The 16,403-nt window shown below is 43.8% G+C and overlaps 2 protein-coding genes across 8 annotated transcripts in view; one reads left to right on the top strand and one right to left on the bottom strand.

The window, feature by feature from the left end:
- The window catches only part of LOC119177086 (uncharacterized), a 119,431-nt gene extending 112,783 nt beyond the window's left edge, over positions 1–6,648 (bottom strand). For both annotated transcript variants that reach the window (XR_005110534.2, XM_037428470.2), the window contains exons 1-4: positions 6,274–6,648; positions 5,706–5,751; positions 5,615–5,634; positions 5,196–5,301 (exon numbers count right to left, since the gene is read on the bottom strand). Coding sequence is in view for 1 of the 2 variants with exons in the window: in XM_037428470.2 (XP_037284367.2) it covers positions 5,196–5,301; positions 5,615–5,634; positions 5,706–5,751; positions 6,274–6,411 (310 nt within the window). In the remaining variant the exon portion in view is untranslated. The remainder of the gene's footprint in view (positions 1–5,195; positions 5,302–5,614; positions 5,635–5,705; positions 5,752–6,273) is intronic.
- The window catches only part of LOC119177087 (DNA transposase THAP9), a 100,515-nt gene that overhangs the window by 36,390 nt on the left and 47,722 nt on the right, over positions 1–16,403 (top strand). For 4 of the 6 annotated variants that reach the window (XM_075878086.1, XM_075878084.1, XM_075878085.1 and 1 more), the window contains one exon: positions 13,180–13,252. In XM_075878086.1, coding sequence (XP_075734201.1) covers positions 13,180–13,252 — 73 coding nt within the window. Of the gene's footprint in view, positions 1–6,804; positions 7,100–13,179; positions 13,253–16,403 lie in introns of those variants that run through there. The other 2 variants (XM_075878088.1, XM_037428471.2) reach the window with 2 other exon arrangements.

The raw sequence follows: 16,403 nt of genomic DNA, 5'->3' as shown, positions 1-16,403 counted from the left end.
TCGGCTTCACAATCTGTTGTCGGTAGCGGCATCCTGGAGAGGAAATCCGCATCAGCGTGTAGACGGCCAGTCTTGTATGAAATAGTGAAGACATATTCTTGCAAACGAATGTTCCATCGTGCGAGGCGGCTGGGTGGGTCATGAAGGTTGACCAGCCAAGACAGAGAATGGTGATCTGTGACGATAGTGAACGGGCGACCATAAATGTATGAGCGAAACCGTTGTACGGCAAATACTACCGCTAGGCATTCCTGTTCGGTCACTGTGTAGTTGCGTTCAGGCTTGCTTAAAGACTTGCGTACGCCACAACATCTTCCTTCTTGCCAGAACGCTGAACGAGAACAGCACCGATACCGATGCCACTTGCGTCTGTGTGAATTTCCGTAGGCGACGAAGGATTGAAGTGCCGAAGTATTGGCTGCGAAGTTAAACACTTCAGCTGGTGAAAAGCGGCGTCACACTCGGAGGTCCACTGAAACGGGCTGTTCTTGTGTAGAAGGCTCATCAGGGGGTGAACGACATCCGCAAACCTGGGTATGAACTGGCGGAAATACGAGCACAGCCCGATGAAGCTATGCAGTTGTTTCACAGATTTAGGCCGCTTGAACGATTCAACAACCGCTGTCTTTTGTGGGTCAGGTCTAATGCCATCTTTGTCGGCGAGATGTCCCAACACCAATGTCTGTCACTCGCCAAAGTGCCACTTTTTTTAATTCAATACAAGGCCAGCTTTTTCAATGCAGTTGAGCACGAGGTCTCGGCGGGTGATGTGCTCCTCAAACGTATGTCTAAAAATTACGACATCGTCAAGGTAACACATGCATATATGCCATTTTAAACCACACAATACAGAGTCCATAAATTTTTCGAATGTGGCAGGAGCATTACATAATCCGAATGGCATAACGTTGAACTCGTTAAGTCCATCGGTCGTAACGAATGCCGTCTTTTCTTTGTCAGCTGCGTGCATCGTAATTTGCCAGTAAGCTGATCTCAGGTCAACGGATGAAAAGTAGGACGCGGAATGCAGGCAGTCTAGAGCGTCATCGATGCGCGGCAGTGGATAGACGTTTTTCTTGGTAACAGAATTAATTTGGCGGTAGTCAACGCAAAATCTCCACGTACCATCTTTCTTCCTCACTAGAATGACGGGAGCAGCCCACAGACTTGCAGATTCCTGTATTATTCCCTTTTCCAGCATTTCTTGGACTTGCTCGTCAATGATCTTGCGCTCCGATGGTGCCACTCGGTAAGGTTTCTACCTAATGGGATGCGCCAACTCGGTGTGGACCTGGTGACGTATCCGGGACGCTGGGATTAAGGGCCTTTGGCTGTTTTTAGAAAAATTTAACACTTTCAAGTGCTTAGATAGAACGTTGAGCAGTGCATGACGTTCGCTTTGGTCAAGTGACTTGCTGACCATTTGTAGTAATTGGGCATCCTCTGAACCTTCTAAGCCTAGATGTTCATTTTGGCTTGTAGCATCAATAAGCGCAACCAGCGTCATAGATGATTCGGGTCTAAATACTGCAAGTTTCATGCCGCCTGGCAAAACTGCAAGCTCCATGGAACTGTTCATTGTAAACAGACCTGCCCGTCTATCAAGGACTGACACTATACAGTGGGGAATGGGGATGTTCTTTTTCAGGCATGCCAAGGGAATCTGTTCGAGCGTGGTGTCAAACGTGCCACAGTTCTTACTGGAACATGTCACGGGAACACACACAGCAGAAAATGCAGGAACCACTGTGTCCACGGAGACGAAAAAGATGCATTCCTCCGCACAAGAATTTTCCAAGAGCGCCGTTGGGAAAGTACCATGTATAGAAAGGTGCCCACTTCTGCAGTCTACAGTTGACCCACACTGACACAAGAAGTCGATACCCAAGATAACGTCATCTGTAGACCGCGGAATAACCGCAAATTCTGTGCAACACACCTTGCCACACAGCGGGACGTCCACAGTATAATATCCCACCGGACACAACACGTCACCACTTACACCACGAAATGTCACCCCACGGTTCAGGCGGAACATCACTTTTGGTCCTAGCAGGTTCTTAAAATTTTGACTCATCACTGAGACTGTGGCGCCAGTATTCACAAGTGCCATAGTAGCCACTCTATTGACAACTACATGAACTTTATTCTTCAACATAAACGCTGACGGGGGTATATCTGTAGATAGCACCTGTGATCTCGCGGCCACCGACTAGTTTTCCGGCGGAGGTGTCCGTGCGCGTCGCCGTGGCGACGGCAATTGTGGAGCACATGGAACTGGTGGTGGCATCAAACTTCGATCAGAGGCCGGCGGGGGGTAGCATGACCAATAGGTGCGCGTGGTTTCAGTGACGTGGAGAGCGCATGGTCGGAAGGTTGGTGAGACATGTACCAAGACTGTCGCTGATATGGGCGGTGGTCACAAAAACGTGCAATGTGACCAGGGACGCCACAGTTGTAGCACACCGGATTTGGTCGAGGGGCACGTGGCTGCTCAGAGTAGCGACTCCTCTCGGAAGGCATGGAATAGTGGTGCCGCCCTTGAGGGGCACCGTAGGCAGGCGATGTTGGGTAAACAGGCGAGCGAAAACTTTGTTCGTAGTTTGGAGGTGATTTACGTGGGAATCCAGCCTGCCGTGTGCCTAAGCGTCATAAGCGTCTGCTGCGTTGATCGATGGTTGCCATGGTGGAAGAGAAACAGGAGTCCGCACACGTTCTGGTTCGCTTGCGTACGCATCCTGGAAATCGCTGAGGCGATGATAGGTCTGCTGACATCGAAGCAGCTCTTCTCTGACGACCTGCCGCATGGTCAAAGCAAGGTCGTTAGGCGGCACTTTTTTTTACACTAGCTACAGTGGAGACGTTGGACAGGCGGCCGAATTTCGGAGAAATTCGTCGGATCTTGAGGGATTCAAAGGTACGACAGTGCTTCGTCACGTCGGACATGGATTTCAAGTAGTCTTTCTCAATGAAGAAATTGTACACGTCTTCGGCTATACCCTTGAGAACATGTCCAACCTTGTCTTCTTCAGACATCCTTGCATTCACGATGTTGCACAGCTGCAATATTTCTTCAATGTACATCGTACATGTTTCTCCTGGAAGCTGTACCCTCTAAGACAATGTTTGCTCTGCGCGTTTTTTCTTTGCGTCCGAATCACCGAAGCACTTCTGCACTTCTTCAACAAAAGGATCCCAAGTCGTGAACATGTCCTCGTGGTTCTCGTACCACATGAGGGCGGTGTCAGTTAACGAGAATACAACATGATTGAGCTGTTCGTTCGAGTCCAAGCCATTGATTTTGCTCACCCGCTTGTAGTTCTTGAGCCACACGTCGACGTCTTCTCCTGAGGTCCCGCCAAAGTTTGGTGGCACTCTGTAGTACAGCACGGAACCCATAGGAGTTGGCCTCGAAGCGTTGGATGGCTGCTTCCGGGCCATTACGATCGGCGAAAGTGGAAGTCCGGCGAGGCGACGGTTGCGCCGAAGTCCTGGTAGTGAAGCTCCCGTCTTTGGGTTCATCCTACCCAGCACCTTCCACCAAATTGTTACGTATGATAAGGTAACTTAAGGGGTGGGGTTTTAATGCGCACCGAGTCCGCGATCACAGTATGATGATGATCACCATTCCTCCCCATGGCTCGTACCCACTCAGGGGAATCGCAGTAGAATCAATTTCGTCTTCTTTTTCTACCCACGCTTCCCTTGTTTGTCAATAATATTGACACTTCGTATCAATATTATTGACATGGTCATGAGATGAGCAAGGAAAAAAATTTGTTTTCCATGTGAATATGAAATTTTCAATGGAAATTGTGCAAAGCCCATGAGTATAGAAAATATGTCTAAATCTTCTGATCGAGGGCCTGTATTTGGGCTAATTGGTTCTTGGTAAGGCTACATCTTTCAGGACTCGCACTGCAACAGATAGAATAACAGATAGAGGATGGACACACAATGCAATTGTGAGTCTCTTTTCTATTTGCTGTGCTGTGTTGCACAGTACATACCCAACGATTCAAATAGTTTCTTGCTAGGAAAGTAGCTGCATTGATTTAAATTTTTCTAGGCTGTAAAGAAAGTGCACGGGATTAGAAAAAATTTGCAACTAGGTGCTTCCGTGCCAACATTACCGCTCTAAACAGGCTGCCCAACAAATGATCTATACTGCATCCAAACAAAACAAATGAACAGGCTGCAAGCAGATATGACCTGCACCCATCATTTTCATTAGATATCTATATGCTGCCAAAGCCTCGCACTTTACACAATCGGTCAACAGGAAAGGGGCTGAAGGAGCTTCGAGGATTGCCATGCATTACCAATGTTGTATCTCGAGGCTTTGTTCGCTTTGTTCGTTTCAATACACCAACAGTCGAGCTATCTCGCTTTACGTGGGTGCCAGGACAATAGAGGGTCATCCATCACTGTTACTGAAGCCTATTGATGCATTCAGTCTCTGTGCAAGCGCTGATCATTTTATTTGTCAGCGTCATGTTTGTGGGCACTGATGTCACTGCATGCCAACTGTCTAAGCATGTGGTGCTTTTTCAGATATTTAATTATTTCTATGCAGCCCCCTCAAATATTTTAAGCTTAGGAGCTGTATGCATGAAAATAAGTTTGAATATTTCTCATTATACTGTACAATGGCTGAATTGGGAAAGTCTGCATGCAACGGAACACGTCAAAGTTCACGCTTACGGAGTGTTGGGAAAATACATGGGGACAAAGGCACCTGACAGGCATTGTCTAGCAATTAGTTTTATTAATGAAAAAGTTTTCCATTAATAAACTTCATTGTCAAAAAGTGCCTGTCCCATGTTTCTTGTTTTGTTTCCTTTTCCCTCGCTTCTTAGGCATGAACAGTTTTCAACTAAGCCAAATAGCTATGCTGCACTACATTTTCATTAAATAATGCTAACTAATGACCTAAAAAATGCAAGAGGAAAGTAAACAGTACTTAGGTAGTTACATTCTCATAGCATACATGTAAATAAATTTTAAAGGCTTGATATGAGTTTGCTGACATGACGTGCAAATTACATTTGTAGTGTCAATACTAAAGCAGAGCAGGGAGTACAAACTTTTCTACAGTGCAAGATTTATCTTAATATTTATGACAAAAGCAAGAGTAAATTCACTTCTTGTGCAGATGCAGTGAAACCAATGAAACAAATGCACATCCTACTTACGCATTTCAGCCTGTCTGCGCTCTTTAAGCTGCAGAGAATACGTTTGTTGTTGTGCCGCCAAGTACTGCCTGACAAAGTCATTCTGACCAGTCAGCTCATCTTGGAGCTGCAAATGTGACAGGAAAAATAGTGCAGCATAAGTACAAGATTAAGGCAGTAGACAAATGTGTCGTCCTGCAAGCAGGTATGAAATGTTTACTGCTAATGCAAGACTAGGTCAGAGACACAAGATACGGATGATATAGGCAGTTGTGTTTTCACGCTCTGCCCAAGATGAGGGCGACACACGATTTCTGGTCTCTGTATCACTGATTAGGAATCAAATTTGTTGCACTGTACCTACGTTATTTAATACGAACCAACTCGGCCAAAGCAGGCTATCGTAGCATGCAACTGCAGCGTAAGAATTGTTCACTTACGTCAAGGTTGGGCACCCGATCTGTAAGAAAAGGAAGTGGTAATATGCATTATACACCATGTAGAGTTATTGCTGAGGCACATGTAACTCACCTTCAGCCTTCAAAGACTCCTCGTGCAGTTTCTCTATCTTAAGTTGCTGCGAAAATAAATAATAGATACGTTCAATTTGTACGTGCAATGCAACGCGCAACATTCAGTTTACACCTAGTAATGCCCACAGATACACTTTCGCCTCTACCAGGCAGCCGACCCACCTCAAGGGAGGTAATAAGTTACTGATATATGAGTGATAATTTAAATGCCTGCAAGCCTATGAGAGCCTAAAAAGCAGCTTCACGTATTTTGCATCTTCTACTGACAGTCGAGCCTCAAGCAAGTGCGAGCGTAATAACATAGCGAAAACTAAACCGAGTTACGTTATGAGGAGGCGCCGTGTGTTTGTTTACAGAGGCTCGCTGCACGTGCTTTTGAGGGTTGGTGGCATTCCAGTGAAGGTGGCACGTCGCTGAAGCAAGCAAAGCTGCAGTGACGACGGCAGCAGACGGTGCCTCGCGTTGAATCACTCGTAGCAGCAGCGACGTTGCTGTCCTCGGCCCAGCCTTTGCAGGTTTAAGCGCGCACTGGAGCCAGCTTCGCTGACCGAGACTGCACAACTTACCAGCTTCAAGCGCTCAACGAGTTCCTTCTTGCTTCCACTTTTTGGTAGTCCGCGCTTCTCGAGCGCTGATCTGAGGTCGACGACGCGCAATGCATGTAGAGCTTTGCCATCCAATACAGCTTCAGATTTATCCGCCATTTTTCGCCGTTGCTGCCACGGCCCCACCGAGGCCTGGTCCAGAGCAGATTTATGCTGCGGCCGATTTGTCGTTTTGGGCGTCGCTGAAAACGCCGTTGTTCAGCATTGCAAGCCTGTGCGGACCGCTAACAAGAACGTGCCGATTTATTGGTCGTTGCGTTACCGCGTTCTCGTGTCGGAAACGGTCGTACAATCAAAGTACGGGCGTAATACGTTTGAGTTCTGTGTTTCTGCTGGTGTGAGCTACGAGTCGTAAACGCGCATCCGTCCGCTAGCGACGTCTGGTGAAAACACGGTGTGGGTGAAAAGGTGGAGTCGGCAGCGTGGTGTTCGCTCCGTTGCCATGCCGTTGCCGTGGTTTCTGCTCTTGTGACGTCACAGAACATTTCGTGATTGCCCGCTGATTGCCGGGCGCGTGGGCGGTGTCCGCGCACGCACCAGCAGACGATCGGACGTCGCGCTGCCTGTTGCGTGAAAACACCTGGCTTCCCCCGGCCTTTGGACTCGTGTTTCCTGCGTTTGAACGTGGTGCGTCGCATAAGGGTTTACGTAGCCTACGTTCCCGCTAGTTCCGAGCTAAAAGTCGCGCGTGCACCAGCCGCACGCGACCAAAATGTGCGATCGGTTTGGTTTAGTTTTGGAACTGGTGTCTCAGGCTCTTGGCCAAGACGACAGAAATGAGTATGAGGTAAGCTGTCATTCTGGGATGGCGATACTTACGTGTGTGCTCTTCAGGGCAATTCTTTATGACAACGCGAACAGGTTGATCGCAACGCTTGGATGCGGCAGCTGTCTGCGGTGTCATTTTGATAACACGGACTCTCTTCGCGCTGTTGTAAGCAGCTGTTTCTGTAGATGTATATTTTGCGTTGGTGCCCAGTATGGTCCGAGCTGCGCGACAGCTGAGGGCTGCGACGCAAACGATAGACGTGAGCTTGTAGCATCAGATTTGTAATTTCTCGGCTAGCAGCTGATGGGAAAATGTTATATGTCATTTCTGCATTAATAAAATTTATAGCATAGCTCCGCACGCTTGCCTTCGGGGTGTTGAATTCTATTAATGCGATTCACCACCCTAAAGGCAAGCGTGCAGAGCTATGCTATAAATTTTATTAATGCAGAAATGGCATACTGACAAACCATACCGCTTGTCAGTATGCCATTTCTGCAATTATAAAATTTATAGAACAGCTCGATCCGCACGCTTGCCTTCTGGGTGGTGAATTATATTAATGCGATAAAGAGTTAGTTTCGGCTACTACGCAATATTTTTAGTTTTGCGCCAAATCTGAGGTCCATCAGGTAATCACGTTAGACATAAATGCAGCGCACACAGTGTGCGCGTGTGTGTGTGTGTGTGGGACGGGGGGTGGGGGGGGGGGGGGGGGGGTAAGTGCGTGAGCCCCCAAATTCTGTTGAGACAAAGTTGCAGATCTAAATACTGAACAAGGCCGGATGAGACACACGTAGGCGTTCCGCACAAGAGGAAGGTGGAGGGCAAAGTCTAGGCTACCTCTTACGTTAACTTGATAGGCTGGCACTGTGATGAACCCTCGATCATCCCCCATGAAGGGGAACGCTGCACACGCTTAAGTTGATATATTTAGCTGTTGAGTATGAGACCGGGCTAATTAATGTTGCATTAAGGAAAGAAGTGTAAGTTTAAGGGCTTGTTTTCATTGTTAGACACAATATTAATGAAAACTAGCAGTGATGCCAAGAGAAGTTTAGGGGATATTATTAGAAGGGGCAATCGTAGTGTAAATGTGAAGAAAAAAAAGTGTACAAAAAGATAACTTACAAAGCGCTGCCTGTTGCCATTGCGGTGAGTGTGGAACACTTTTTGCCTGTCTGCATCACGTAGCTTTTGATCTTATTACGGGCTAGCAGCTGACTAATAGCTGACAGGTGGTGCTGACTGATGCTTCCATGTTTCAGTGAACATATATACCCTGTAAAGTGGATGGGGGGATGACCGTAGCTCAGTGGTAGAGTATCAGACGCATTATTCGAAGGTCGCAGGTTTGGATCCTGCTGGTGGCAAGTTATCTTTTCGTCCACTGTTCTCTCTTCACATTCAAATTATAATTTCTTCTAATAATTTCCCCTATACTTTCCTTGGCGTCATTGTATATTACTTGTTCTCATCATAAGTGTGTCTAATAAAGAAAATGAGCCCTTAAATGTACACTTCTTTCCTTCATTTATAGTGAGGCTCTCATTCTGGCAGACTTGATGCCTTCAGGTAGTATGCGAGAGATGGTTGGTCAGCTGCCAGCTCGTAATAAGATCATGTGCTGCATGACGCCAACAGGCAAAACAGTGTTTCACACTAGCCACAATGGCAACAGGCAGTGCTGACTGACGCTTCCATATTTAAATGCACATATATACCCTATAAAGTCGACGGAGGGATGACTGCCACTGTAGCTCAGTGGTAGAGCATCGGGCACGTTATTTGAAGCTCGCATGTTCGGATCCTGCTGGTGGCAAGCTATCTTTTCGTCCACTTTTCGTTTTCTACATTTACATTTGCTTGTAATAATATCCCTAAACTTCTCTTGGCATCATTGTCCCCAAGTTCTCTTATTGTTCTGCATGGGGTTTATATAACTATTGATGGTCATGATTGAAGTTTTAAGGGAAACTTATTCAGTCTATTTACTGCCAGTCTGCATTTTTATTTATGTAAGATAAAGGTTGAATTGTGGGCTTGTTGGTACGGACACTCTAGCAACATAAGCAAGTACACAGACACAATAAAATGGGGGAGTGTGTGTCTTTTTTTTGTGTTTGTTCTCACTTGGGTTACCAGAATACTTAACGATACCGTGATGACATTCATATTTCTACAAATGCCTTTTTGTTTTAACCTTGGGTGAAACTTGAAACCTATAACATGTATTTAATGAAGCAGCAGAACTGTTTCAACACTGATATTAAAGGCAATTTTAACAAATTAAAGAAGCAGTTGTGTAGCTATTATCAGTTCATATAAGCTGATAATGTTATGTTTTATATAATGGTGTTGGAAGTATGTTATATGTTTATAGGCATTCTTTTACATAAGCAACAGCGGCTGAATTACTTGAGATCTCCTGGGACATGTTATTTATTTATTATTTCTTTTACCCGCTCACTTAGCAGTGTATTCATATTTATATAAAAGAGTAAAGGTCACTTCTTTCATAGAAATTTGAGTTTTTTTAGCAGTTTAGCATGCTTGTCATGCATGTGTGAATATTCACCTGTATGATCTGTTTATAGTAGCCTAAACTTTCTTTGAACTTTCTTGGGCAGTCCTTGTTCCAGGATCCAAATCAAAATTCAGTGTTTAATACTTTGTAAAAATTTATTTGAAAGACAAATATTGCCAACTTTACTTCTAAATTCACTATTTACAATTTCAAATTTGCTCTATGTACAGATGGGTCCACTATTAAAGGGAACACCTGCCTGCACAGCGTGTTTACATTTCTCTGTTTTACAGAAGGATAGTGGCTTTGATTTGCTCAAGATTACTGCTGCTTGAGAGTTCTGACTCTTCTTGACAGGATAGTGAGATGCATGAAGATTGTTTCCATATCTCCTTGCTGTTACAGGGCCAGCAATATTAATAACATTAATTCGAGTGTTCCTTTTAACATTGAACGGTACTGTACGTATTTCAGTGTGGTGCACATTGAGCAGTTGCAGTTTGCATATCTTGTTAATGTTTTAGATCTGGGTAGTGAATGATGGCTCGGAGTTCTGCTGCTCCCAGAATGCTAAAAGTTAAAATAGTGGCTTCTATAGTTAGATTCCAATGAATCCAGAATTTGAGAATGCTTGTGCTTTGAGTTAGTATCAAGGCACTACAGGTGATGACTTAATGCAGTGCCAGCAGCACTGGTAGCTTTTTTTGTTGTTGTTTTACAGTGTTTAAAAATTGCCAATATATTGGTCTATAATTCATTTTTTCACCTTTCTTGTGTAGGACAGTTGAATTTAGATTGCTAAGTAACTGAAAGGGAAAATTGTCATACTATATAAACGATACTGCCATTCAGCCTAGTTGGAACGAACTTATCTTAATAGTATTTGTGCAGCACACGGAGACAAAAAAGAGAAACATGTGGATGAGCGCAAATAAATATTGCAATTGTCTATGTGTTTACCTTCTTTGCCTTCGTGTGCTTGCGCAAAAACTGTTAAGGTCATACATTAGACTGTAGTGCGAGGCTACAAAAGCAATTTATTAGTTTCTTGTAAAGAAAGCTTTGCAGTTAAGTTTTTTTTCTGGTCCAGGGTGTAGATCACACAACCATCACACTTTCAGAATGTATGCCGTGCTTTCTCGTGGTTTTCCAAGTACCTCTTTTTCATTAGCGAGTATCACTAGGTGAAGTGCATAGCCCAGCAAATCACGAAATAACAAATTTAGTGAAAGCAAGGTGTTCATGCAACCTTAGTCCAGGAATTGAACCTGAAGCTACTGCATTCGATGACCTTGATTCTGTCTTCCGAGCTAACTAGGAAGCTAGCATATTACAGTGAGGCTCAATTAATTGACATGACTGACCACTACTATAGAAATCTGCCATGAGGTGAAGATGGTTGCATGAAGGGAAAAAGTTTAATTGGTCCAGCTGTAGTAATTAGACTGCAGTGTTTCTTCATTTTGTTTCTCATGATTGTAATATTGAAAGTCCTTTATTCAATGACATGCATGTTAAGTATTTTTAATCTAAAGCTAAAGAAAGCATTGTATTAAAATTATTGACCTTGTGTGACTTTTTCAGCTCTTAACTTGATAACTGTGTAACTGTGGCTTCAGTGGGCCTTTGCAGGGAACCTCGCAATTTCAACAAAAACTTCTTTTATAGCCTTTGAAATACATGCACAGATGTCACCACTGTAAGCACCTACATAGTGCACAAAATGTTGCACCAATTGTCAAGAACCACAGCTACGTGATAACCAGCATTCACATGAACATGTCTTAAACAGATGAGTTCAGTTGCTATTATGGCAAATTCCATTGAGAGAACAGGAGCACTCGAAAGCATGCTGAAAGTGGTCTTTTCAGAGCTGGGGTGTTTCAGTGGTCGAACAAGTGCAGAAGCGCTGTCATCCAGTGGTAGGGCAAGAGCGCTTTTACTGCTCCAAGAGCAGGCAGGACCAGTTTGTAGTGCTGTCACCGGAAATGCGGAGTAGGCGCAGTATGATGACTCGCATGGCTTTTAAACGGCACATTTTCCTTATTTTTTAATTTTTGGCCATCGAGCGCTGGTGGCAAATGTTTAGCAACCACATGTAGTTTGATGGTAGCATCGATGATTGCTACTAAGTGTACGGAGTAACGTTTGGTGGATGCATCGCTGCGCAAACATACTATGTAACTGCCAATTCAGATAATGGCAAATATGCGACTGACAAATTGCATGCATATTTTGTTGCTGCCCCACAGGAAATATGGGGGCTTCGAATGTTTTGATCACATGGTATATTTCTCCGCACTCGTCACCTTCTCACCTGCTCTTCAGAAGCATGCAGAATTCCATTGGGGAGATAGAATTGCCCTGCTCTCAGTGCTCTGCTCCCACTCCTCACTGCACGATGCCCCTACTCCTGTTCTCTCAATGGAATGTGTTCTTAGTTTACAAAGAATTGTTTCGTTTCGCCATGCAGAGGAGATGAAGCGAAGGATGTAGAGGTGGCCTTACAATAACATAATGCCAAGTATACAAAAAGTACAGATAACGGGCTGGCAGATGAGCACTACATGCACAGTACTGTTGGTCTTTTTTTAAGTGCTGGTAATAACTGCAGCAATTTATTTTTATGATGTCTGTTATGAGCATCATTCTGCCATCTTAAAACATCTGCCCAAGTCTTTGTGAAATAACTTATTATATGTGTATTCTTCTTAATTCCGAGTTCAACAATAAAAATGCAAGCATTACTATTGTGGCATATTTGATTAATTACTTCTTTATTTAGAAAGCTGTTTCACTCATCCAATTAAATTATGTTTCATTTCCATCCAATAATTTTATAGTATTGTATATCCATAGTCTCTCAAGTTTTTGATATTACACAAGCATTGACCAAATCACATATCATTACCTTGTAATAGTAAGCAACAAGATCGGCAAGTACAAGTGCACACACAGCCCTTGACAATGAAACCATTGTTTGCCATGCTATTCACTACTTCAGGGCACCTTCATTATTTGCAAAGCTCCATCGTTTGCAAACGGTGCCTTTTATGAGCTAATAACATTTTATTTTTCTTCTTAATTTTGTGGGGCATGCATATGCATGCTCAGGGGCACTAGAGAAGTACATCACGGATTACATCGTAGATAATTTTTTTTTCTGTGCATGAATGTGCTGTGAAGCTTCGGGCTAGGTGGTTTTACATTACAAAATAGAAGCAGCGCCAATTTTCCACATAAGGACAAAAGAAAATGACACAAGTAGTGCTTGTTTGTGTTGTTTTATTTTGTCCTCATGTAATAAAATTTCCACTGTTTCCATTTCGTAGTGCTAATAAACTTCGCAGGGCATGTGTCTTCCTGTTAAGTAAACAACGTAGCAGAGGGTGTTTTGCATTGGTGGGTGCAGTGCCACCAGTATTGCTCTGCTCTCATTGTTGTAAAGACTGACAAACTGTCTAGTCAACACTAGTGTGATGTTAGTATAAGTGTTGAAAAACGAGCGGGCTGTACAGCTCTTTTGCATTTTTTTCATGTTCAGAAAGTATGTAATTATTTATAATTACAGAAAGCCTACGAAAACTATTTAAAAAGCCTGGATGCCATTGCTGCCAGCCTACTGAAGGATTATGATTCTCATGGTGAGTGTGATACTAATACATTCTTGTTTATGTGAAAAGCCCACTTATTCCAGGCTGAGTGTTAGTGAGGTGTTTGACCGGTTTGTCAATTATGAGACAAATTTAGATTCTGGTTAGGCATTTATTGGCCAGACTATAACCTGAAAATGTACACCTACATACCCTGTATTTATTTTTGTAAACTGGTAGGAGCAATGTGAACCTAGTGTGATTCGTGATACAGTAAAATCCCGTTAATTTGAACTCAGTTATTTCGAAATCCCACTTAATTCCAAGGATTTACGCTGTCCCGTATTTTGCAATGTAAGTTTGAGTGGATAACTTGAAGCGGAGGCCGGCACCAGTCCGGTTAATTCGACAACTTTGAGTGCCATGTGCCAGTTCCAAATCCCAATTTCGCCGCGAATCTGCGGAAACGACGGTCATTAATTGCCACAAGGCTATGCAACGTATCGATACCAAGAAGTGGCAGCTAAAGCACCTCACCAGTCTCGCTACTTTCAGCACAAAAGAGAGAGAGAGAGAAAACGGTCTCGTGGTCAACCAAAACGTGCGCCTGCGAAAAATGAGCTATGCTTCACTGCACTGCAGTGGTGACACGCGGGCAGCTTATTGCATGTTTCTCGCAATGTCAGCAGATCATGGTTTACTCATTCTTTCTGGGATTGTAAAGAAATTAATAAAGGACAGTTTAGTGAAAATTGCGATGTGTGCGATTTCCGCTAAATTGCCGTTTGCTCCAGCAATTTGCGTTTTTGCACTGCTAGCGGAGTTCTTGCCAGCAACACCTACTTTGAAAACTAAGTTCGAAAGTTTCAAAGATAACTTTTTCCAGCCAAAACACACCGTGAGCTTCGTCATACTGGCCATTATTAAATTTATAATTATAATAGAAATAATGTGCGAATCGTCACGTCATGACACGCTGACGCAGCGAGGAGCAGGCGACATGCTGTCCGCATGTCACTACTGTGTTGCAGTGAAAATGTTTTGTTTTCTGCAGGCGCACATTTCAGTTACGACCGCGTTTTTTTTTTTTTTTTTCGGTGGCAGTAGCGAGGCCCATCGTTCCTCCATGTTCGCGGAAAAAATAAAGACCAGGTATTGCTGAAAAACATAGCTTTTGGAGCCGCAAGCTAGCCGAACACCGACGAGCACAGATTACTTTGAATAGTTCTAAGTTCCTTGCATCCTACTTTTTGTATGTTCTGTTAATTCAAAAACCCGCTTATTTCGAAGTTTTCTCGTGGGCCCAGTCACTTCGACTTGGCGATATTTTACTGTACAAGCAAAAAGCAGTATGAATTTAGGTTTCAAACGTGCAGATAGTGTATAAGAAAGAGAGGCAACAGGATGCAGTGAAACCTTTTTCATACATTCCGGAGAAGATTTCTCACAAGAACTTGTTACATTTTTCTTCCCGGTTGTTACATCTAAAAACTGCGGCAGTGAACTGCTCAACCACAGCATTTGGGTTGGTACTGAAAACAGTCAACTTATAGCACCTGTTGGACATTGACAGTAATCTCCAGATGACCCGAAACATCAGAAGTGAATAGAATTGTAGATGAAGTCACAAGTAGACACTTCACACCCAAATTTGCAGGCACTGTCATGATGCTTGCTTCCTTGTGCAATTACTTCTGTATTATAAAGGGTGTGCACTTGACATGGCTCCTAGAAGCACTTATGAACTAAAACGTGTCGCACCCGGGCTTAGCGTTGTCTATGTGTGTGGTGCCGAGAGTCGTCAGGGTCTGTCAGTTCTGTCTGACGCTATGTGGTGAGTGATGCAAACCTGTAATTACTTTCGTACGAATTTTCTTAGCTTTCACCACTCTCTAGAATTTGAAATAATTTGTTTCTCACCTTTACATCGGCTATTCTATGTTATTAGGCTAGCTGTAGATCTAATTACTAGTACGTATATCTAACTCCTGACTGAGGACCACTGTCTTCTATTATATCTATTTACGAGAGTTTAATTACTACTGCGAAATGCCAAGAAAAGAGGGCACAGCTTTAATGGCAGCGCCAGTCTATTTTTTAGCAATTAGAGACTTTTGCTGTTTACTCTTCATGCACTCCAACTGTCCGTGACAATTACGCTTAATGTAGCAATGACATAGAAGTAGCCGATCAGATCGCGAACCAGGAACGTGCAACTCGTCAGTTGACAGGACACGTCAAAGTAGGAGTGTGATCACTCGAAATTGACAAAACTTTGACATTTCGGACACTTTTAAGCCAACACTATCAAAGTAAAGTGAGACAGGGAGAAGTTGGAAGAAAATAAACATATGAGATGGAGGATCATTCAAGGCGCTAAGCCAGCATAAGCTCATAAGGTCAGAAGTTCGAAACTGTGCCGGGTAGTTTTTTTTTTTTTTCTTTTTTTAAAGAAAAAATTTACTTTCGAACAGTAAAAACTTAAGAAAAGGCCAGGCGAGCTACGAGTCATGTCAAGTTGAGAGCTGATAAGCAGTCAGGTGGCATTCTACAGTGCTAATAAAGTGCAACAGCAGTCTCTACTTAGAGCTAGTGCAGTAGCCTAGCATGCAATGATGCAATTCAGTTCAAATGCAGATGCCGGACCATTCCCAATTGTATATTTACTTAAAAGGCGTGATGAAGAAATCGTTTAAAAAAAAAGAGGTCTGGGGTGCAGCCTCACTGGCGACCACATGCCGGTAATGCCCAGTAATGCACTCCCTCACCTGAACAAGCCACTGTAGTGCAGTACTAGGCCACTATCTTCCTTATGAATGTGCCAATTAACCCTTGGCCCTCAATACCCAGCGGCTGCGAAACAGCTGTCCAAGGCGGCGCTCAGACCAACAATGCAGCAAAGGGTGCTAAGAATCTCTGGGTCCGGACAGGCCGCCATTGTAATCTGAACTTGGCTACGTTCAATGCTAGAATGCTATCTATTTATGCTAGTCTAGCTCTGCTATTCCAGGAATTAGAGGGTGGTAAATGGAATGTAATAGGGCCCAACGAAATTAGGAGGACACGCGAGGCTTATCATCATCATCATCAGCCTGACTACGTCTAGTGCAGGACAAAGGCCTCTCCCATGTTCGGCCAGTTAACCCGGTCCTGTGCTTGCTGCTGCCAATTTATACCCGCAAACTTCTTAATCTCATCTGCC

Source organism: Rhipicephalus microplus, chromosome X (genome assembly GCF_043290135.1).
Source record: "Rhipicephalus microplus isolate Deutch F79 chromosome X, USDA_Rmic, whole genome shotgun sequence".
Lineage (NCBI taxonomy): Eukaryota > Metazoa > Arthropoda > Arachnida > Ixodida > Ixodidae > Rhipicephalus > Rhipicephalus microplus.
The sequence above is the reverse complement of the archived record's forward strand: the minus strand, read 5'-3'. Positions and strand labels throughout refer to the sequence as shown.